This window comes from Sordaria macrospora, chromosome 6 (assembly GCF_033870435.1).
Source record: "Sordaria macrospora chromosome 6, complete sequence".
NCBI lineage: Eukaryota > Fungi > Ascomycota > Sordariomycetes > Sordariales > Sordariaceae > Sordaria > Sordaria macrospora.
This window is the reverse complement of record NC_089376.1, coordinates 1,866,164-1,887,822: the sequence shown is the minus strand read 5'-3', so window position 1 is coordinate 1,887,822 and position 21,659 is coordinate 1,866,164. Positions and strand designations below refer to the sequence as shown.

At 51.8% G+C, this 21,659-nt stretch overlaps 7 protein-coding genes and 1 non-coding gene across 8 annotated transcripts; 4 read left to right on the top strand and 4 right to left on the bottom strand.

Moving 5' to 3' along the window:
- The first annotated feature begins 742 nt into the window (after nt 1–742).
- SMAC4_06403 (uncharacterized protein) lies at nt 743–3,556 on the top strand. Its single transcript, XM_066090448.1, has 3 exons — nt 743–1,479; nt 1,555–1,632; nt 1,691–3,556. The coding sequence occupies exons 1-3, from the start codon at nt 929–931 to the stop codon at nt 2,844–2,846; spliced, it is 1,785 nt and encodes a 594-aa protein (XP_065947477.1). The 5' UTR covers nt 743–928; the 3' UTR covers nt 2,847–3,556.
- A 379-nt stretch (nt 3,557–3,935) lies between these two features.
- On the top strand, nt 3,936–6,290 carry SMAC4_06402 (uncharacterized protein; the record flags this gene model as incomplete). The annotated part of the gene is made up of 1 exon (XM_066090447.1): nt 3,936–6,290. One exon carries the CDS (start codon nt 3,936–3,938, stop codon nt 6,288–6,290), a length of 2,355 nt encoding a protein of 784 aa, XP_065947476.1.
- Nucleotides 6,291–6,640: 350 nt separating this feature from the next.
- On the bottom strand, nt 6,641–7,558 carry SMAC4_06401 (uncharacterized protein). The gene is made up of 2 exons (XM_003344698.2): nt 7,204–7,558; nt 6,641–7,147 (listed from the first exon to the last, which is right to left on the bottom strand). The coding sequence occupies exons 1-2, from the start codon at nt 7,497–7,499 to the stop codon at nt 6,892–6,894; spliced, it is 552 nt and encodes a 183-aa protein (XP_003344746.2). The 5' UTR covers nt 7,500–7,558; the 3' UTR covers nt 6,641–6,891.
- A 684-nt stretch (nt 7,559–8,242) lies between these two features.
- On the bottom strand, nt 8,243–8,650 carry SMAC4_06400 (uncharacterized protein; the record flags this gene model as incomplete). The annotated part of the gene is made up of 1 exon (XM_003344697.2): nt 8,243–8,650. The coding sequence occupies one exon, from the start codon at nt 8,648–8,650 to the stop codon at nt 8,243–8,245; it is 408 nt and encodes a 135-aa protein (XP_003344745.2).
- Nucleotides 8,651–8,724: 74 nt separating this feature from the next.
- On the bottom strand, nt 8,725–9,820 carry SMAC4_06399 (uncharacterized protein). The gene has a single exon (XM_003344696.2). The coding sequence runs from the start codon at nt 9,716–9,718 to the stop codon at nt 8,891–8,893; it is 828 nt and encodes a 275-aa protein (XP_003344744.1). The 5' UTR covers nt 9,719–9,820; the 3' UTR covers nt 8,725–8,890.
- Nucleotides 9,821–10,247: 427 nt separating this feature from the next.
- On the bottom strand, nt 10,248–11,252 carry SMAC4_06398 (uncharacterized protein; the record flags this gene model as incomplete). Its single annotated transcript, XM_003344695.1, has 1 exon — nt 10,248–11,252. One exon carries the CDS (start codon nt 11,250–11,252, stop codon nt 10,248–10,250), a length of 1,005 nt encoding a protein of 334 aa, XP_003344743.1.
- Nucleotides 11,253–12,044: 792 nt separating this feature from the next.
- Nucleotides 12,045–12,115, top strand: SMAC4_13973. The gene has a single exon. It is a non-coding gene; the product is annotated as a tRNA-Gly (tRNA).
- Nucleotides 12,116–15,040: 2,925 nt separating this feature from the next.
- On the top strand, nt 15,041–21,262 carry SMAC4_06397 (uncharacterized protein). Its single transcript, XM_003344694.3, has 5 exons — nt 15,041–17,018; nt 17,076–17,209; nt 17,264–17,512; nt 17,572–19,168; nt 19,220–21,262. The coding sequence occupies exons 1-5, from the start codon at nt 16,817–16,819 to the stop codon at nt 19,378–19,380; spliced, it is 2,343 nt and encodes a 780-aa protein (XP_003344742.2). The 5' UTR covers nt 15,041–16,816; the 3' UTR covers nt 19,381–21,262.
- The last annotated feature ends 397 nt before the right edge of the window (nt 21,263–21,659 follow it).

Here is a 21,659-nt window from a genome sequence, read left to right as displayed (position 1 = left end):
GCTCTTTTGCGGTCGCCCGCAAATGTAAAAAACGACATTGGTTTTTTGACTTTCCTTTTTATACATCACTCTTCTCCGCCTTCCAACCAACAAGTAACTGGAAATGGATTTATTATGTGGAAAATCCAGCATTCATGTTTATGCCACAAGCACAGACGGGAAGAAAGGAAAGCAGAGGCGGGAAGAAAGGAAAGCAGAGGCGGGAAGAAAGGAAAGCAGAGACGGGACGGCAGGCACTGAATCTTGCTCCCAACATGCCCCAAACAACCGGCACGGCTGGTTGGACTCAGCTTCACAATTGAAAAAAAAAAAAAAAAAAAAAAAAAAAAAAAAAAAAAAAAAAAAAAAGAGAAAAAAAGCATTGCCAGTTGTGGAACGCACCTTGACGCCATCACGATCAGCTGGCGCCATGAGAACGTCAAGTGGGGAGGCTTGGATGGCTTGGTGGATCAGCCCTACAGCACGGCTGATGCGTCTTTTCTTGGCCGTGTCTTGGCTGGATGTAACTCAAGCCAACCAGCCATCATGCCGACCAATCGTCAAAATGGTTCAGGGAGGGCATCTGACGTCCCAACGGGGATAATCTTTTGGGGTTCAGCCAATTTGTTGGAAGGCTTCATCAATCATCGTGCACTGTTGGCCCTGCAAGAACGGGCGGGAACCGCGTTTTGGATGCAACCGCCAATTGGGCGCCAAGTTGCCGAAACAAGGCCAACTCAGACTCAGCCTTGGTCAGATCCATCCATTTCTTAAGTACCCTCCTGACGCCAGCCAGACTTGCTAGGCGTGGACTGAGTGGATGTCATCATTCAGCCGAACGGAGTCGACTTGGATCGGAGTTGGTGTAACCATAAAAAGGCTGCGCTAGTTCTACACAGGATTTGATCCCTTCTTATATGGCCTCTTTTAGTCTTCTTCATCACTGACGATGCCAACTCTTCTCGTCATATCTTGCTTCACCATCGTGGCCATATTTGCCTCACTCGCATTCATGGCGTCCAAATGGCGAAAGGCGGAGACGCCTACCTCCAACAACACAAAGTTCTTTGGCTCTCAGATCGGGGAGCAGTCGGTCATCAACTACAGCTATACGGATCGACCGTTGAAGTTGATGGCCTTTGATATCTACTACTTCTTCAAGTTCATATGGGCTCTTCCCTACGTCTTGATTCCCCTGTCGCCATCGGATTCAGGAGACTTGGATGAGCTATCCATCACGCGGGGAAACCTGTTCTGTGTTGGTCTTCACGCGGTGCTTGTTGTGTTGCAGCTTGGGTTTATCGTGACCCTCCCAACACTAATCCTATTCCCAGTTTGGGCTGCTGCCTTGGCTATCGGGCTGTTTATGCTTGTCAACTACTGGCTTTGCACTCTGCTGAACGGAACGGAAGTCGAATACCATTCCGATCCCAAATACGCGCCAGCGCTTCCTGAGCATGCCCATGAACAATGGATCTTCATCAACGGTGTGGCAGTAGGGTAGGTCAACCTGGCTGAGATTTGGTCTCACAATCCCCCACGGTTCATGAGCGAGCTGAGCTAACAAGATGGTAGAGAGCACTGGATGCAGAGTAACCTTAACCGACTAGCCATAACATTCAAGCGCCCCATCCTTGGGATACACAATAAAACGTGAGTCCCTATACCGTCTCGGGAACTCTTTGTGTCACTCTTAAGCTCACCGATCCAGTGCCGGAATCCTATTCGATGTCATCGAATGTCTCGTCCAACGCAACCTCGGCTACGCCACAGCAGACGTGCGTGTTTGCTACCGGATCATCAAGGAGAAGCTCTACAACCCGCAGTACTCCAAGGTCATCTTCGTCCTGCATTCCCAGGGTGCCATCGAGGGAGGCATGATCATTGACTGGCTTCTGCAAGAACTACCCCAAAACCTGCTTTCAAAGCTGGAAGTCTACACGTTCGGAAATGCCGCCAACCACTTCAACAACCCGCATCGGAACATCCAGTCCCAACACAAGGCCATCAGCAACCCTCTGGCGGCATCCACCGACTCCACCAACACGACAGCGGCAAGTGGGAACATGGAGCAAGCCCAGGAAGCCCTGTCCGACAACCAACCCCTGACCAGCGAAACATCCCCACAGGCACAGCAGAGGACCACAACCACGGGTACCACTCCCGCAGCTGCAGGTACAACCACGGCGGCGGCGGCAAAGGACACCTACACTACCAACGGCGAGGATCCCTCCTCCTCCTGGGTAGAGGAGCCCAGCATCCCCACCCTCACTTCCGAAACCAGCGCCAGCACCCCCTCAGCCGTCTCGGGCCGCGCCATCGGCCACATCGAGCACTACGCGCACACAACCGACTTCGTCGCTTTGTGGGGGATCCTGCACTTTGCCACTTCCATTCCCGGGCAGCACACCATGCCGCGCTTCATCGGACGGGTGTTTGCTCGCACCACGGTCCGCGGCGGCCACCAGCTTTGTCAGCATTACCTTGATGGCATGTTCCCGCTCGAAAAGGACCCCAAGACCGGTGCTTTTGTTGGCGCCTCGGAGAACGAGAATGAGTTTATGGAGAGCGAGATTACGGTTGGCGAGGCGGGCAGCGAGATGACAGCTGCTAAGGAGGCGATGGAGATTAGTTGGCTTGCTAATGGGATTGGTGGGAACGGGAGTGCGGTTGATGGCGATAATGTGGGAGGGGTTGCGGTTCATGGTGGCCATAGCCCTACCGTGGAGCGAAGAGGAACGATGAGGTTGAGGAGAGGAGAGAGTAAGCCGGCTAAGGTGAAGGTTAAGGATTTGAGTAGGTTGTGGCAGTACAGGAACGGGAGGAGTCCGGATGATAAGCCAGTGCTTAGGACTGCGACGGTTTAAGGTCGTTGTGGGAGGGGGAAGCATCGGATCTTGGGCCGGCGTTTCCAGCCGTGATTGGAGAAGAGAAGGCTATGCTGGGTGGAATGAGTAGATGCAGAGAAGAAAGTGATGAGACGGATCAAGTGAAGGCGGAATGGAAGGGCAAGACCCACCAACGGAAGTTCCAACAGGCACACCGACCGGTACGGTCCCCAGCTGTTTATTAGTGGCAGGCAGGATCAAGGTACTGCCGTGACTGATTGGGACTTTATAAGCCTCGGGTTCAGACGTTCCAACAACTCCCAGTAGCCTACCTAGTAGCGCGTTGGTTGAGTACGAAAATGCCCCAGTAGCCTACGTGGTAGGTGTGCTGCTTGAAGTGGTGTATTCGTAAGTTGGCGCCGGGTCTCGAGTTCGACTCCTGACCACGGGGCCATCCGAGCTTTTTGCTTTTTTGTTTTTTTTGCTTTTTTTCGTTCCTGAGTCGGCTTCCTTCTGGTCTTTCTTTAACGGACAATCATAATCGCGTGTATCTTTTTGCTCCAGACGTCTGTTCATGCAGAGCAATGATGCTGGATTGTTCTTCTCTTGGGTGATGGTTGGCGTTGGACGGGGGTCAAGAGACGCGACGCGGGATGAGTGTCGTAGTTGGAACTTCCAACGAACGGACTTGGATCAAGGGTCCATCTATAGAGGAGTTTTGCTAAATTAAAATGGTATTTCACCGTCAATGTTTCTTTCGATGAATCTTTCACTGATGTTGTGAAGCCATCGGTGATGATCAACAACACTCGCTGTCCAGATAAAGGTCAGGGTTAGGGTCTAACCAACAACGCCCCCGATGACAGCCAAACAAACAGAACCCCACCACTGTCTCCCATTTTGGGCATTTAGCTCCGTCATTTCAGGTTCAGCACCCAATCAAAATTAAGAGAGAATCCATCTTGGCAACCCAAGCTCCCAAGGTCCTCGCTCAGTGATAAGATAACGAAACTTTTTATTTGGATTCTAGCAACTTCATCCAGCACCCATCATCATCTTCTCCACCCCGCACCTCTTTGCACCACTCTACACCACACCGATCGACCGAGAAACCGAGCGGCCGGCAACATGGGCAAGAACAGAAAGTCAAAACGCCAATTGGTGCGCGACGAGAAACGTGCCAAGAAGAGAGGATTGGAAATTGAACACGAAGAAGAGAGAGACATCAAGAAGCAACGCCGCGAAGAGGAAGCCCACCAAGACGCCTTCGCTCCCGTCACCGACGCCGGATATGTTCCTCCTCCCCTCGACGGTACCTACGACGAGAATGCGTTCCCAGGTGGCCCTGAGGAGGGCCGTCGCAATGGCCCCAACACCAACTTCGAGCGCGAGTTCTTCGGCATGCTCGCCGAACAGGAGCAGGAGTACTTCCGCCACGCCGACGAGCTGCTCGAGCTGAATGACTTCCCCTCCACCGAGGAGCGCGACATCTTTTTGCAGAACGTATACAAAGAATTGCGCGGCAAGGAGCTCAAGGTGGCCAGCAGTCAGTCATGCTCGCGCCTTATGGAACGCCTGATCCTGCTGTCCAACACCCGCCAGAAGAAGAGCCTGTTCGACGCCTTTGGCGGCCATTTCATCTCGCTTGTCACCCATCGTTTTGCCAGTCATTGTTGCGAAAAGCTTTTCTTGCAATCCGCGCCCGTCGTCACCCAGGAGCTGAGCGGCGAGTACGAGCAGGAGCCCCTGCCAGAGGGCGAGGAGGAGACGGAGGCCATGAAGTCGTCAATGGAGGATCTCTTCCTCCTGACGCTGGACGAGTTGGAGGAACACTTGGGGTATTTGCTCACTGACAGGTTCGGCTCGCACGCCATCCGTGCGCTGCTCGTCATCCTTTCCGGAAGGCCGCTGGATCAGGCGGGTACAAAGAGTATGTTGCAGAGCAGGAAGAAGGAATACATCACAGTGGAGGGCGCTGCGGCAAACCAGAGTGAATTGAGCTCCCAAATCAGAGCGGTGCCTTCGTCGTTTACCATGGCGATCAAGAAGATCATTGACGATTCCACAATGACAATGGATGCTACGGCATTGAGGGTGCTGGCGAAGCATCCTACCGGTAACCCGACACTGCAGCTGCTCTTGGAGCTGGAGCTGACCATGTTCGTGAAGGGCAAGGAGAAGAAGGAGAAGAACAAGCAGAAGAAGGACGATGAAGAGGCGGAGGAAAAGAAGGAAGAGACACAATCCGAGGTTACGCTCTTGGGCATGCTTGTCCCCGACGCACCCGCCGCATTTGCCGATAACACCACCCAGGCCGCCGAGTTCGTCAACTCCATGATCTACGACCCGATCGGTTCCCGACTTCTTGAGACACTCATCACCCACTGCCCTGGAAAGATTTTCAAGGGTCTCCAGCAACACATCTTCGGTCCCCGTATCCAGAGTCTGCTCCGCAACGATATCGCCTGCTACCCCGCCATCAAGGTTCTCAACCGTCTCAGCAGAGAAGATCTCGCTGATGCCGTTGAGAAGTCCTTGCCCGAGATGGCAAGCTTCGTCGACAAGGGTCGCTTCAACGTTATCAGGACCCTTTTCGAGCGCTGCCACATCCGTAATGGAACTGATGAGATCAACGCCCTTCTTAAGGCTCTTACATCTGCTTACGGCAACGACTGGAAGAAGCTCGTGCCTAAGCTTTGCATGCTCGATGAGGATGTCGTCGAGGAGGAACAAAAGCCAGACGTAGAGATGGCCGAGGAAGGAGGAGAGGAAAAGGAGAAAAAAAAGGAGGAGAAGAAGGAGAAGCTACAGCCCAAGTTCCAAACACAAGAAGCCAAGAACAAGGCCTTCATGCTCAACCACGGCTGCCAACTCGTCGCTGCCCTGCTAGCCATTCCCGGCCAGCCTTCAAAGGCCATCCAAGCGTCACTTGCCGCCCTTAAGCCGGCACAGGTCATGAAGATGGCCACGACCTCTCACAACACCTCTTCGATCCTCGTCAAGGCTCTCCAGACGCCTGCCACAAACCCGACCTTCCACAAGGTCCTCGTGTCGTCTCTTCTCCCCCACGTTTACGAGCTCGCCACCTCGCAACAGGGCTCCGCCGTCCTCAACGAAATCATCTCTCTGCCATCCAAGCCGGCCGAGCCCAACGCGCCTGCGGTCCCCTTCCACATGAAGGAGAACATCATCTCGCAGCTTGCGAACTACGAAAGTGAGCTCAGAGAGACTTGGCTGGGACGCAACGTGTGGCGGACGTGGAAGGGCGACATGTGGAGCCACAGACGCCATGATTGGGTCAGGTGGGCGAAGGAGACGGACCCGGAGACGGCGAGAGTAGCGGCGATCCCCAGGAAGAGGGAGGAGAAGGAGAAGGAGGAGGCCGAGAAGAAGCCGAAGGGATATCTTGGAAAGAACTTTGATCCCAAGAAGCTCAAGGGGTTTGCGGCGAAGAAGTTTGAGAAGAAGGAGGCGGAGGCATAGAAGAAGGAGCGAATGAATCCGGGCCGCTTGGTAAGAGCACCGTATCGATGAAGAGAATGCTGAGAGTTGATTGATATGATACCCTATGGGATGACAAGATATAGTTTTGAAAAGTTCTTGTACAAATTTAGTCTACTAGTGTGCGCCTTTCCCATGCTCATCTTCGCGGAGATGAAGAGCGATGTTGGCTAATTGGAGTTTCACACGTAGGCAAAATACCGATCGAGTTGAAAGAAAGATTTATATATATCCAAAAACAAAAACCAGGTCTATATGCATCGGGTATCCTACAGCGCCAGTCCAAAGACGTACATCTAAAGGCAACTAAGCCAAACAACCTCTCTTCAAGATCAATAATCCGCCAGAGCCTCCTGCAGCCTCTCCCTAGCCCTCTCTCCCGCTCCAACAGCCGAGGGATCATGCGGTCCGCCCGCGATCTCATCACAACTACACAACAGCCCATGGCCATTGAAATAATCATCCCCGTAATAGATACAAAGCTCATCGCCGCTCTTCAACATCTTGTTCGCAAAGAAGGCAATCACCCGCACTTTCCCAATCTGCATGATCCTCTCGCCCACATTCGGATCGCAGCTCGAGTTCATGAAGCGCGTCCAATTTCCCATCTTGCTCGCATCCACAAGTGGCCGATCGGCATCCCACTCCAGCCCAACCTGCAGCTCATAGAGGTACCTGTTGTCGGCATCCTTGCCCTTGGTCTTGGGCGGGCCGGGGATGATCTCGCCGACATAATGCCCGAGATACGACCCCTGGGGGATCTCGTAGCGGCCAGTGCTCTTGACGAAGATCCCGTACCCCTTATCGGCGCTGCCCGTGTGGCGGATCTCAAGCCACTTCTTGAAAAAGGTCTTCATCCCCTTGCTGCCGTAGCCGGAATGGATCGCATCGTAACAGTCCACCCCGCAGGCGGGATCGTCGGGGTTGCAGCCGCACTCGAAACAGGTGAAGCAGGCCACGCCCTGGCTGTCGACGGGCTCGGCGACCGCCGCGCGCGCGTGGTCCGTGATGCAGCCGGACTTGGAGTCCTGCTCTGTGGCCGGGAACTTGGTCAGGCGCGGCCGTTGCGGACGGCCCGAGACGGTCCAGCGACGAGGGTCCGCGTAGAAGGATTCGATTTGCTTGCAGACGGCTCCCGGGATGATCTCGCGGACGGTGCGCTCGAAGTTCCAGGCTTCGAAGGGCGTCCATTTGGGGCCGTGGCCGAGCTTGCCGCCTTTGGTGACGCGGTTGGCCTTTTTTGGTGGCATTCTTTTGGTCTTTCTTTCTTTCTGTTGCTTTCAAAGTAAGGTATTACTAACTAGTGCTCGAATGCTCCTTGCTGGTGTATAGCTTTTGTTTATTGGTTTCTTTTCCCCTGAATGTTGGAGATGTGTGAGCTGTTGAACTGAACGGTGAACAGAGCAGTTAACATCGTGATACTGAACAGCCCGTCCCGATCTTATAGTTTTTCCCTGAAGCGTGTTCTTCTCGGCTCCGTGACTCTGTTCGTCAAAGAAACTCGAGTTCCCATGATCGCAAGTTCATTGTTCTATATTTTTGACTCGTTAAAGGCTTTTGAGCATGGTGGATAAACCCCGATCCGGCACTCGCACAATGACTGAGGTAAAGGCCATTCTCTTTGTGCAGGTCGAGGATGGGAGTCCAGTTTCCATTCAAGATATCCGAATAACCATGGACCATCGACAAGTGCATTGTCGACGACAATGAATTCCTTCGGTCCTCGAACAAGAGTCCGTCGGCGTAAGAAAAAGACCATTGCTGAATGCCTTTGTCGCAGACGGCATGGCCCATTGGCACCCTTTCTCGCCGAGCTTCTATAGAGCACACACTCTTTCACACACCAAAAGTCTTAACCACAGCAATAACACAGCACACCCAAGTCCCCAAATCCGTAGTCAGCCCACGGATAGCGTTAACCCTCAACCACCTCCTCAGCTCTGCCACCGACTTCCCTTTTTGCCCTCGTCCGCAACAATGGCCTGAATCCTCGGCGCCACAGCTGGAACAAAAAGCAGATGTCCCGCAGCCAGCGCCGCCCCGGCCACATACCAGTAGTAAGAACCCCGTTGCTTGAGTAATAGACTCTCTGTAGTGCAGAGATTGACTGTCGCTGTCGCCACGGTGACCGAGAGAAAAGCCAACATGCTCGGTAAGCCGGCGCGGAAGAAGGCGGAGAACCATTTGGGCAGGTATTGAGCGCTGTCGCGCTCGAGCTCGGGAAGGGTGAAGATGCGTAACATCCAGTGCTGGTCCCAGGCTAGTGCTAGGGAGGCGGTGCTGCTGATGATGGGGGCGAGACGGAGGAGAGTGAGAGGGTCGAATAATGCGCGGGATGCCATTTTGGTATGAGGTTGTGGCGGAGTGAGGTCGTGACTGAGTGAGGAGACAGAAAGTAGATAGAAGTGGTGAAACCATCTTGGCCGGGGTAAGCGGGGATAATATTTGCTACCTCAGGTATTGGCTGACCAACACGACGTAATTCCACGTTATCGGGAGAATGTCGAATGATTAAGTGGGTCGAATCGAGGGTGAGACGGGATAATTGTATTCCTTCGACGCACTCCTTCGGGACATCTGACCTATTTTCCATTCTCATTCCCCTGCCACCGAGAAGCGATCTTCGCAACGTCCCGACACAGGGCACAGAAGATGTCCGAATCATTTGCAATACGCTTGAGCACATTTTCAAAAACCTCGAGCTTCTCCTCGCTGGTTTGCAAGAAAGGATGGAATAGAATCGACAAAAAGCCCTCCTCTTCCAACGCAAGATCGATCTTGCTCATCAAGTGCTCCTTGAACTGAGCTGGCGTCATGACCTCCCTCTGCTTTCGAAACGCCTCTCTTTTATCATCGAATTTCTCCATGTAGTAGAAAGCGTCTACCTTAGGCCACTCCAATGGCAGTACAGTAATACCATTCAAATGATTGAACCACCGGAATTCATCGTCTACCGGAGAAATATATTCCAACCCTTTTTCTTTCATCAGATTCCACGAAGTACAATCTCCCAGCCCTCCCCCAGGCGGTCGAAACCCAACGTACTTGATCCCTGACGACTCAGCTATCCTGAAGCTCCTGGCCAGTTTGTCGCGCACCTCTCCTGGGGAAAGAGAAGCCCAGGGCTCGTGTTGGAGACCATGCCATGCAGCTTCGTGACCATGAGCGATGATGTCCTTGACCACGTCTGGATAGACGGCTAGGCTCCAGAACTCAATAAAGTAGGTGATGTTGATGTTGTACTTATTGAGCAGGTCGAGCATTCGTGGGAGCTGGTCGGTAACGGATGGATGACTGCCAATGGGCTTGTCCCAGGTTCCTTTGTAGACGTCTTGTGCTTCGCCGAGGTTGTCCAAGGTGAGGCAGACGGCTGCTTTCCGGGGACCGCGCCATTGTCCGGACCGGTCCATCGTGTTGGGTGGAGGTTTTGGGGGGATGAAAATAATCCTCTGCTTTCCGCAAATATCGTTGTTTGTATAAAAGGTGATCAATGGAGGTCAGAATTGATGGAGGTACTGGAATGCAAAGATCGCTTCCCGTGTAGTGTTCGGGAAGGAAGAAGCCCGCTGCCCCGCTCTCGGCAGTTCCTGGGCCGGCGACCCGCAGCACTTCGTACAGATATCACCAATAACACCCGTCTCGCCGCATTTACATACAATACATTGTACTTGATCAATTCACACATTTGGACTTGAGCTCGTAAGAAAAGCTTCATAGCTATTCCAGGTGATCGTTATATTATCACTATATCTACCTATTCGCGACTCCTGATACGGAACCAATCCCCTCAAAGGGTGGTTCCTGGTACTTACCAATCGAAGAATTGAAGGACAAACAGACAAACCAGAATCGCGTATCCAAACCCAATATGACGCAAAAAAAAAACATGGTAGAAACTCAGGGAAAGAGGTTACAAGAAGTGGAAGCAAACCTATCAACTTAGGCATAATAGTCCTCCTTCTCCTCGTCCTCCTTCAAATCCTTTGCCAACTGCCATCTCTCCTTGCCCTCCATCATCAAAGCATCAAAGTAACTCTTCTCTCTGGCAGCGTCAAAGGCCTCGGCCGCGTCCTTAATAAGCAAGTGAACAAGACGCTGAGGCCTCCACGCGTACTTCTTTGCTGCCGACGGCATCACCACTCTCGGATCAAAGTCCTTCTCGAGATGCGGCACGAGACCGGGGTACAAGTCGATACGCTCCCAGAACGCGGGATCCAGAAGCGACCGGACGGTAAACATGGCGGAATTGGCCCAAGCGACCGCGTCTTCGCCATCCATCGACTTGACCATTCCCGCGGGGAAATCGCACCGGTTCTTTCTACCCACCAGTTCCTGCCATTTCAAGGCGCCGCAGGACCCCTTGGGACACTGCAGCGTCGCGAGCAGGTCGGTCGTCTCTTGGACAAAGACGCCAAACGGACGGCCGCGATACAGGTCCACGGCGGTGTACGTTCCCTTGCAGAGGAAGAGGAGCTTTGTGGTCAGGCTTGCCAGCTCCGCTCCGTGCTTTTGCAAGAGCTCATCCTCTGAGTGCACGTATCTCGGGTCCATTCTGGACATCAGGTATTGGGCCAAGAACGAGCCCCATCCCCTGGTCAACACTCGATGCCACTTCTCGGGAGATCCCAGTGCCATCATGTAAGCCCGGGCTTCCGGTTTAAAAGATCGGGACTCGGACTTGTCGAGGCCGTAGTTGCTGGAGGCGGTTAGTCCGGCGTCTCTGAGCAACGTGTGCAAGGGGAAGACGCCTCCTAGAATGTGGCAGAGGGCGCGATCGGAGGCTCCGTAGACGAGTGCATGAAGTAATTCACGTTTACAGTCATAACAAATGTAGGTGGAGCGAGGATTAGTGTCGCGAAAGTGGCGGAGAATAAGAACGAAGGAGGAAGCGTTGTAGATGGAGAGGAGGAGGTTGTGGTTGGCTTCGGTGTCGATGCAGGACATGGTGGGCGATTGTTGTTTGGGTCCGGTGGGACGTTACCTTGGATAGTTCTTTGGGTTGTCGTTTGCGCTTGCTGGTGATGGTTGAATGGAAAGGTTCTGGATCAGGGGTTCCGGACCGGGGTATTTGTAGAAAAAATCATGTTGTTCATGTCTTTCATGTTTGGCTTCTATGGGCATTGTTCTCTTGGTAAAGTGCCGAGGACGTCAAGAGAGAAAGAGGGGTTGTGTAAGGCCTCTGTCTGTTACTCCTTTATCCCGATGAAAGAATTGCTCAGTCATAATGTATCTTCAAAGGATAGTCGGCGGGATAACATGTTCACTTCATAGGGACTGTTCATTGAAGTACTTCACAATGCCCAAGAATGGGGGCAGAGACTCGAGTGGTGCTGTTCCAAATCTCTGGCCCACTATGGTGTCATACGAGCTACTATAATCTCGGGTTAGCTTAATCACGGGTTGTTGACTTCAAAGAAACGACATGTATACACTTCAATCTTCATCTCCATTCACGGCTTTACTTGCAGAAGTCCACTTCAAGGTCACTTGGTAGACACTCCAAGATATCTTTGTAACGTCCGCCGCTGTTGAGAAGCTGTCTTTACATACCCATTAAAGTAACATTTAGTTCGGATATTTGAACTTTTATAATGGGCCCTACCAGTTGTTTATGACCTGAACGTCGATGCAACAGCTCGATGGGTTGACCGTCATTCTTCCGAGCCATGATGACAATAACGTATTTCCAGTTATAGGTATTGATGTTAGGAAAAGTTATTAACCAGTTTAAAATCAGCGCCAGTGGTTTAGTGGTAAAATCCATCGTTGCCATCGATGGGCCCCGCGTTCGATTCGCGGCTGGCGCATTTCTATTTCCAATTTTTTTTGCCCGCTCTGTTTCCGCCGCCCTTTCTTCCACCTCCTTTTTCTTCTTTTTGCTGATCGGGCATAATAACAACGACCACGTCTCTCTCCTCTCCATTCTTAATTTCCAATTCTTCGATTTTGCGGTATCTCTGAAAAGTGATTTGATTTGATTTGATTTGCCTCGGAATGAATGCAATCTCGTAGCGCACCAACCCGTCATCTCGTCGCGCATCAACAAGCACTGCACTCAAAGTCAGAGAGGAGGTTCTTGCAGTGCACAGGCCTTCATTCGTTGTTTTGTTTGTGTGCTTGTGGTGGGTGTAAAGCCACCACCAAAAGAGATGATACGCAACCAAATCGAGATTTTGGTTGTATTACTTTCAGTGACCAACCATAATCATCTTCACCAACGAATCCAGGGTTTTTTTTTTCACATGCTACATTCCAGCTGGCTGTGTTTCGACTTATCGTCGACGGCGATAGGGCCCCGGCGTTCATTCACCTTACTCCCGGGGCTTGCCCACTGACATCCGCTAGTGAGCGAGGTTACTCAACAGACAGACGGACCTGACCTGACCTGACAGACGTACATACATACATTGACTGGTTTTCAACAATGCTATCTATGCCGTGCTCATTTGTTGCAGGAACCGTACGGCAGACACGAAAAAAATGTTTCTCAAGAAGTTCAGCTCAGTCCATCCAGCCGCCGGCCGCGTCGTCGGAGATGAACGCTGCATTTTGGTCCAGAAATACTCAACTCCGAATGCCGTTGCGAAATTATCCAAATGCTTTTGTTTGAGTGAAGTTGTGTGTGTAACCAAGAGCGCGCGGATTGCAGCCAATCTTGTGATACCAAGACAACCAACCAGTCGAATCATCCTTGTAAGCCAAACGGGCGTAGGGTTGTTTTTGTTTTCTTTTCTCTTTCTTCCTTGCTCCCAGGGACATCGCTTAACTCACGCCTTGTCAGGTACGATTGACTGGTTACTGGCTGGGTGGTCGATTGTGCTGGGTATGGAAGTGTGAAGATGGAAAAGGAGAGAATAGAAAGTCAAGGTAAACCCATGGAAAAAAGAAAAGCTCTGGTCACTCTTTGATCCTATCATTGTCATCATCTTCGTCAAGGGCCCGATCCAGAGCAGCATACGTACTGGAATGCTTGTGGGGGAGAGATCGTTGTCTGCATGCTTGTTACTTTTACAGGAACAGGGGGCGGCCATAACAAGCAGAATTTGAGGTTATTCGGGTAACAAAACCATTGGAAGGATTAGAATTATACCTATCATGGCCGTGCTCCGGTTTGTCTGCACATGTTGATGATGCTGTTGTTTCTTTTGTTCTTTTGCTAATCCAGGGACGAACGCATGTGGAAATCGTCTTCCTCGATGACCAGTTCATGGACAGTTCAGACAAGATAGACCGGTGGAATCTCAAGGGGGTTTGAACTTGTTGGAGAAGCTGTGTCACACACACATCAACTGTCAAATGCTGTCGTGGTCGCCTGTGCCTGGTGTGGTAATTTGCTGTTGTGCATAACGGGGGGTTTGCTTAGTTCCAAACGTCATGCTTGTGTGATGGATGATATTACAACCCGGTAAGGTTACCCGATATGTGCTCCAAGCTGCTGGATCCGAACGGTGCGATGTACCACGTTTGCGAGGAGGTGATGAGGATGTGATATGAAGGAGGGTTAAAACCGTGACAAAAAGAAAGGAAAAGACTGATACGGACGAAGCAACGCAAAGATACCGTAAGCGGCTGAAATAAGGAAAATAGCAACCGTAAAACTGGAGGTGCAATCTTTTTGTTGCCGGCTTAGCCACGAACGGGGCCTCCCAAGTGACGCACAGAGCTCAAGCTAGGCTGTTTCGAACATGGACGATGCAACGCACTGCAGGAACATCATGGTGTGATGAGACTTCTCCGCAGATGGTGAGCAAAAATGATGCCATCTTCATCTTTTAACCAAATATGACAATTGGTTGGAGAGAAAGAGCCTCCAGCGACGGAGATGAAAATGTTGGCTGCATGACTGAAGTGTATGACAATTTGGACAGATTGCGGCTCCTTTCCCAGAGAACAGAGGCCCCGAGTATTCGAGTATCAGGAACTGCACGGAAGACCAGGCAACGAGTGTTAGACATATACTTCGGATAATCGGAATGAGACTTGGATCCCCTTTTGGGTCGTGATGGAGAATGATGTCGATCTAGCGGACATCAAAACAAGGAAATGCCAGTGATGGTCTTATTATCTGGACTTGGCTCGATCTGTCCACCGTCCCCTTTTGGACGAAGTATTTTTGATATCAGCGAATTGACCTGGAGGTAATAATAAAGAAGAGGTTTGAGGTAGGAAACAGTTCCTAAGAGTGGACACTCTGACACTGTACCGCCGGCACACATCGACATCGGCGGGCACCCTCCAGGGCCGTGGGCAGTGGGCACTTGCCCTGGGCCCGGCGGGATAGATGCAGGTTGGAGAAGTGGAAGTTGTGAACGGCGGCCTGTGGGTGTTCGGCCGTCCCAATCAATGGCCCCGCTCTCTCGTGTTACCCCTGGCCTTAGCGCAATGGAGGTGCTTCTGACCAATGGACAGTCGACTTCCCCTGTCTCCCTTTGAGGGCATCCCCAGCAAACCCCCCCCCACCTCACTGTCTGTGACGTCCATCAGTCTCTCTCTCACATGGCTTCAAAGTTGCCCTGCAATGGGGAACCCGAAACACCAAGGCGACTTTCTTTCTTCTCGGGGGAGTTGGTATTGGGGTTGCTTTGTCGAATGCGACAGCCTCCTTTCTTTGTCGTGGATTGTGTGTGGGTGGGTGTAGTTCAAGTTGGCCTCTCATTCGCCCGTCAGGTTGAATCACCAACGGCGCCGTCCATCCAATGCCCCGTTGCGGACACCATGTTTAACACGACTTCTTTATACCTTCCTCCCGTCCTCAGCAGCAACCATTTCGAGTCGGCGTCCCATGGCGATGGAACTGTGCACGGGGGTTGCCTTTGAGCCAAGTGTTTCTGGTTCCTGACTTTGAAGCCGGCAAAGGCGATTCTGCAACAGACATCCCCGTCACCTGCCCTTGCCCTGCCTCCCGTCCGTCTCTTTCTCATTGTTCCCGCAGGGTCATGATCAGAGAAACCAGCCTGTCATTGGGCTCCGAACCCTTTTTGAACCCTTCCTTCACTTTTGGATCCTCTCTTTCCTTTTCCAGTCTCCTGCTCCACCATTGACTACAATCCATGCCTTTTGGTCCCGTCCCCTCTTTACCTACCATCGACAACTGAGGTGAACTTGATAGTTTGAGACGGACCGCACATTTTCTTTTGGTACTATAACGTGCTTGTTTCGGCACTCAACTCGAGACACTAAAGACACTGTTCCGACACATAACACCTGCCCCCAATTGTTGGAACAAAGGCTATCTTGAGGACTTGGGGTCATCATCCTCCACTGTGTGGTGACGCGGTAATTTACCTCCACAGCTGCGCTACGGACGCAGGCGCCCCCGAACTGAAGCCAAACCCAAAGCATCGCCAGGTCCCGGGCTGGACTCCACCAGACTATACCGTATTTTGCTGTATCAAGCACTGCACCCACCACGGCACCGCTGCAACCACTTGCACAGTTGCACCTGCGATTTTTCGCTCCAAAGGGTTCCCACCCACGCGTTTCTTTCCCCCTCTTTTCCCTCTCCACAGTTTCACCTTCAACTCAACCTCTCTTGGTCTCTCCAGACCGATCGAGGCGGTCTCTCTTTTCACCTTCTTTCTACCTGCAGCGAAAGTCGAGTCGAGGGCGGCTTGACCACAATCGCATCGCATCGCATTCATTCATTGCCCAAAATTTCCCAAACTCCCAAATTCCCTGCTGCATTCTTGTGCATTCGTGCTGCACCAACCCCCTCCCCAGCGCGCAGTGCACGTCAAAGCAGGTCTCGCCCCCAACAAAGAAAAAGGCCCAAGTCCAACCGGAAGTTTTGCGCTGGGTCCCTCCCGCAATTCCAAGAGGAACCGGAACCCCGTCCAACGGTCCAACTATCCCATCGCACCAAACCCATCGGCCATCCAACGACCCAGGCCCCTAGCATTTGTCTACCTCACCTATAGACAACCAACAACACCCACCGTTTCGAACCGATCCGTCTCTTTATCCAAAGCACATCAACAAACCACGTCAACGCCCGCTTCCTTCCTTTTTCTCGAGTCGCATCGTTGCCATCACGGCCGCGTCCAGCTACAAGTCGACCGCCTCTCGCCATCCCCCAGCGACTAGACTGTGAGGCCCAATTGCTACTCCAACTTTGTCGACCTCGACCTGTCACGACGACATCCGCCTGCTCCCCCTCCCCCGTCCGCTGCGTCGGCTACATCGACACTTGCTCCCGAGAGGATAATTATTGTGGCGCTCGCTGGACGACCATCGCTTTCGCTCCCTGCCGAAACCGTCTTCGTGCGACCTTTGTGGACGTCGACCGTCGCTCCTTTCGCAATCTCTTGGCACCCTAATCTCCATCAGCGTGTCCTAGCGGGACCACGCTTAAACGTCGAACCGACCGCAGTCGCGCGACCCATCAATCCTAAATACTTAATACAACAACACTCATTTCCGTCGGCGTTGCCTCTATCCGGCAATCGTTTCCATCAGGCCACGCGTCTGCCATTCTCGACACCTCATCGTCGCCCGCCAGATTTGCCAGAATGTCTGTGATGTTGCAGACACCTTCTCGAGCTTCTACCGGATCCAACTCTTCCTTCCAACCTCTTTCCCGACAAAACACCATGTCTTCCTACGAGGGCTCACGGTCCGCCCGCCAGTCCAAGCGGTACTCCATGTCGGCCTTGTACATGTCCATGTCCGCCAATGAGTCCGACCTCATAATCGAAGATGAGCTTGCTAGAGGTTGGCAGTCCCATGTGCACCAACTCGGTCGATGATACATACTAACTCTGGCCACAGCCCAAAAGGTCTTGCGGGACCTCAAGACCAAGATCTCTTCGCAATCGAAAAAGAACTTCGTGCTTGAGAAGGACGTTCGCTACCTGGACTCGCGGATTGCCCTGCTGATCCAAAATCGCATGGCTTTAGAAGAGGTATGCCGCCTAGGCGATTTCTTTCCCTACACAGCATGCTGACTCGTGTTACAGCAAAACGAAGTCGCTAGTCACCTGGAAGACGCAACCGATATACAAGAAGGCTCCTTCCCCAACGACGACAGAACACAAAAATACGGGAATTTGCTCTTCCTGCTGCAGTCCGAGCCCAGGCATATCGCGCATCTGTGTAGACTTGTCACCATGGCCGAGATTGATTCACTGCTTCAGACGGTTATGTTCACCATCTACGGAAATCAATACGAAAGCCGTGAAGAGCATCTGCTCTTGACCATGTTTCAGGTTAGTGTTGCCCTTCTCCTTAGGTCGTCACCTTGAAGGATTTGCTAACTCTGCCGTAGTCTGTCCTGACCTACCAGTTCGACAGTACACCCGAATACTCCTCGCTTCTTCGCGCCAACACCCCGGTCTCGAGAATGATGACGACATACACGAGAAGAGGTCCAGGTCAGACCTTTCTCAAATCAGTTTTGGCTGATAGAATCAACAGCCTGATTGAGCTCAAGGATCTAGACCTCGAAATCAACCCTCTCAAGGTCTATGAGCGCATGATCGAAGAGGCCGAAGCGAAAGACCCTGAGAGCCCCGAGGCAATGCTGCCCAAGGGAATTACGCAGGAAGAGGCCGCTGAGAACCCAAAGGTGCAGGAGATCATCAACCCGCGGCTGACAATGCTGACAGAGATTGCCAATGGTTTTTTGGAAACCATCATTGATGGTCTCGAAGAAACCCCATACGGAATTCGGTGGATTTGCAAGCAGATTCGGAGTCTGACAAAGAGGAAATATCCCGATGCCAATGACCAGGTCATTTGCACACTCATTGGCAGTTTCTTCTTCCTTCGCTTCATCAACCCAGCAATTGTCACGCCCAAGTCGTATATGCTCATTGACGGCATACCCGCGGAGAAGCCGAGAAAGACGCTTACCTACGTCGCAAAAATGCTCCAGAATCTGGCCAACAAACCCTCATACGCCAAGGAACCGTACATGGCGAAGCTACAACCTTTCATCCATGCAAACAAGGACAAGGTCAACCGATTCATGCTCGAACTGTGCGATGTGCAAGATTTCTACGAGACACTTGAGATGGACAACTATGTTGCCCTTTCCAAGAAGGATTTGCAGCTGGACATCACACTTAACGAGATCTACGCTATGCACGGATTGCTCGAGAAGCACGCTGGTGAGCTCTACAAGGATGAGAACTCACATCTGGCCATCATCATGTCAGAGTTGGGTCCTGCTCCACCTCAGGTGCCGCGAAAGGAAAACAGGGTCGTCAATTTGCCGCTATTCAGTAGGTGGGAAACGGCCATTGACGACCTGACCGCCGCCCTGGACATTACCCAAGAAGAGGTTTTCTTTATGGAAGCGAAGTCGATCTTCGTGCAGATCATACGAACAATCCCCGCGAATTCGTCAGTAGTTAGGAGGCCGCTGCGGCTTGAACGCGTCGCAGAAGCGGCTGCAACGTCCAAGAATGATGCGGTTATGGTCCGCAAAGGTATTCGGGCGATGGAGCTGCTAAGTCAGCTGCAGGAACTCAAGGTTGTCGACAAGAACGACCAATTCTCGTTGCTACGAGATGAGGTTGAGCAGGAACTTCAACATCTCGGCTCTCTCAAAGAAGTCGTTATGGCCGAGACTATCAAGCTCGAGGAGGTTTACAAGACCATCCGTGACCATAACGCCTATTTGGTCAACCAGTTGGACACTTACAAGAGCTATCTCCACAACGTACGAAGCCAGAGCGAGGGCAAGACCAGAAAGCAACAGAAGCAACAGGTGCTAGGCCCGTACAAGTTTACCCATCAGCAGCTTGAAAAAGAGGGTGTCATTCAAAAGAGCAATGTCCCTGATAATAGGAGGGCCAACATCTATTTCAACTTCACGAGCCCACTTCCGGGAACGTTTGTCATCTCGCTGCACTACAAGGGTGAGTCTCCGCAGTTGCCATCATTGATGGACATCACTGACAGTTCTGTAGGTCGCAACCGAGGACTCCTCGAATTGGATCTCAAGCTCGACGATCTCCTTGAAATGCAGAAGGACAACCAGGACGATTTGGACCTCGAATACGTGCAGTTCAACGTCCCCAAGGTTCTCGCGCTACTCAACAAGCGCTTCGCCCGGAAGAAGGGGTGGTAGACATATCACCCAGTCTGGCTTTACTTTGCGTTGCGAAGTGAAGGATTATATCACCATGAGGTTGATGTCCTTCACAAGGAGTTGGTGGAGTTTTTGCTTGGCGGTCTCTTCATCTGACTCTTGATACCACTTTCGTTTTGCGGTTCCCACTAGTTCACGTCGTTCACAATACCCATTCACCTACAAAACTGGCCTGGCCCGGATGAGAGGGGCAACGGGGTGGTCCCGCCTGACCTCCTCCGGCTTTCATCCCATCGGTCATCCCAACATCTCTGAATCATGGTCGTTTCTATTTGCGTATATATATGCACATAGTTAGCGAGCTGATGTTCCATCTCTCTTTTATCTTTGGTCGTTTTGGTTATACCTCCTGTCGTTTTACGAAACATTTCTTTTCACCTCGTTTTTACCGTCAATCATGCCGCTCTCGTTTTCAATGCAGGATCCACTTTTTGTGTTTTCCTCATGTACCTAATCATCTCTCGTATGTCTTCTGGCTTTTTGCTGTTCCTGGCTTTTCGCGGTATGGATTTCCCCCCTCTCTTACCATGCAACTGGAGGGGACTCGGCGGACGGACGAATTGGACGGACGAACGAACGAACGAACGAACAACGACACCCACGAAGAGTGATTTCGATCCCGCTCGGCTGGCCTGGCTTGGGATGGATTGAACATCATCTTTACGCATACTACATACTACTTACTACGTACTACTTAATAATCTGGAGGAGCGAGTCGAACAAAGGACGGGAAGCTGTGGGCGACACACAGGCACAGTTTCGAGGGGTTCGAGACGGGGTGTATGATGCCGGAGATGTTGGGCAAATGCGTTGAAACGGGGGGAATGGAGGCAAAGGAGCGAAGAGTTGAGAAAGCCCTGGGGCAAGGCGGGGAAGAAGGCGAAGGATGCGAATAAACTGGCGGAGCCGGTGATCAGAAACGAAAGATTCGAATGAGTTTCCTTTTTTATATCAGAGAGAAAAGCCGACGGCGAGGCTGCAATGATACCCACGTACGATTGGCTTCCTCACCTTTTACCAAAGAGGGTTGGTTCTAATAAGTTCGGCGGGTCCGCAGCGCAAGGCGCGCTGGACTGGGTGACGGGTCGGCCGGTTGTTGTACTTGGCTGACTGAGGAGGAATGAACAAATGTGGAAGAAGACTAGGAGGGTGGTTTTCGTGTCATGTTAATCTAGGGAAAAGTAACATTGGTCGACTTCCAAGTCGAGCTGGGATACCCTTTTTTTTTTACTCTCTCTCAGTTGTGTCTTGGGTTTCTAATCTTCTATACTCTCGCTGTATGAATTATGTTAAAACTGGGTTCTCAACTTTTTTTAGGCTGCGCTATGGAAAGGAGAAGTAAGGGTAGGTGAGTTGACACGGGAGAAGCGGAAATGTAGGAGACGGAAAGGGACGTGTTACAAGAGGGGAGAGGAGGATGGGGAGTGAAGAGACATTGGATGTATGTATACTACCTAGGTACTATCCGGGAAGATAGGCGTAAGATAAGCTCATCGCAGGTGTATGGGTTATCTACATTACCTCCCCGCAATGGTTCAGTCATCGTCTCGTCCTATGACAGACCTAGATGGATGCATGCCGTGGCCAATGTCGTGCCGCCCCTGGTACATTACTTAGGTACAGTACCACCTGTTAAGTGTTTGATCTGGGATGGCGATATATAAAATACCGGCCGGGGACGGACGTGTGGGGGCACCCTGGAAGCGAGAAACGTTATGTGTCTGGGGTAAACAGTGATCGAAACATCCATGATATCGAATGAGTATAGAGGATGTAGACATGTAAATACGTAGTCGAAATGCTCGGTAGCGCTCCGCGATGTTATCGTGACTCATGAGTTTCTTCAATCTGTAGTGGTGTACGGGAGGAAGTTATTCGGTGGTGGTCAGGCCCCAGGGGTCCTTCAACATCCACATGGGAGTCTGGACCACTCTTCGGCGCCTGAAGCACACTTGTCATCCGTCATTTGTATCATGGCCTGCGTGGGCTCATCTAGCTTTTTTCACTACTGCATGTCTCAGCCTCAGCCTTTTTACTTAGCTTCACCAGAGACTTCCATCATCACCCCATCCAATACACTAGACTTATCGTCCCGAAAATTTAAATTTGGTGATTCGAGCATTTCAAAACAACGACGTTCCAATCGCACCCCGCCGAACTGTCAAGGGGGAACTTGCCGTGAATGGGCAGAGGCCGGGACGAAAGTGAGCCCCGGCCCCCGGCTTCGGTTCCCACCGTCGACCTGTCGTCGAACCCCG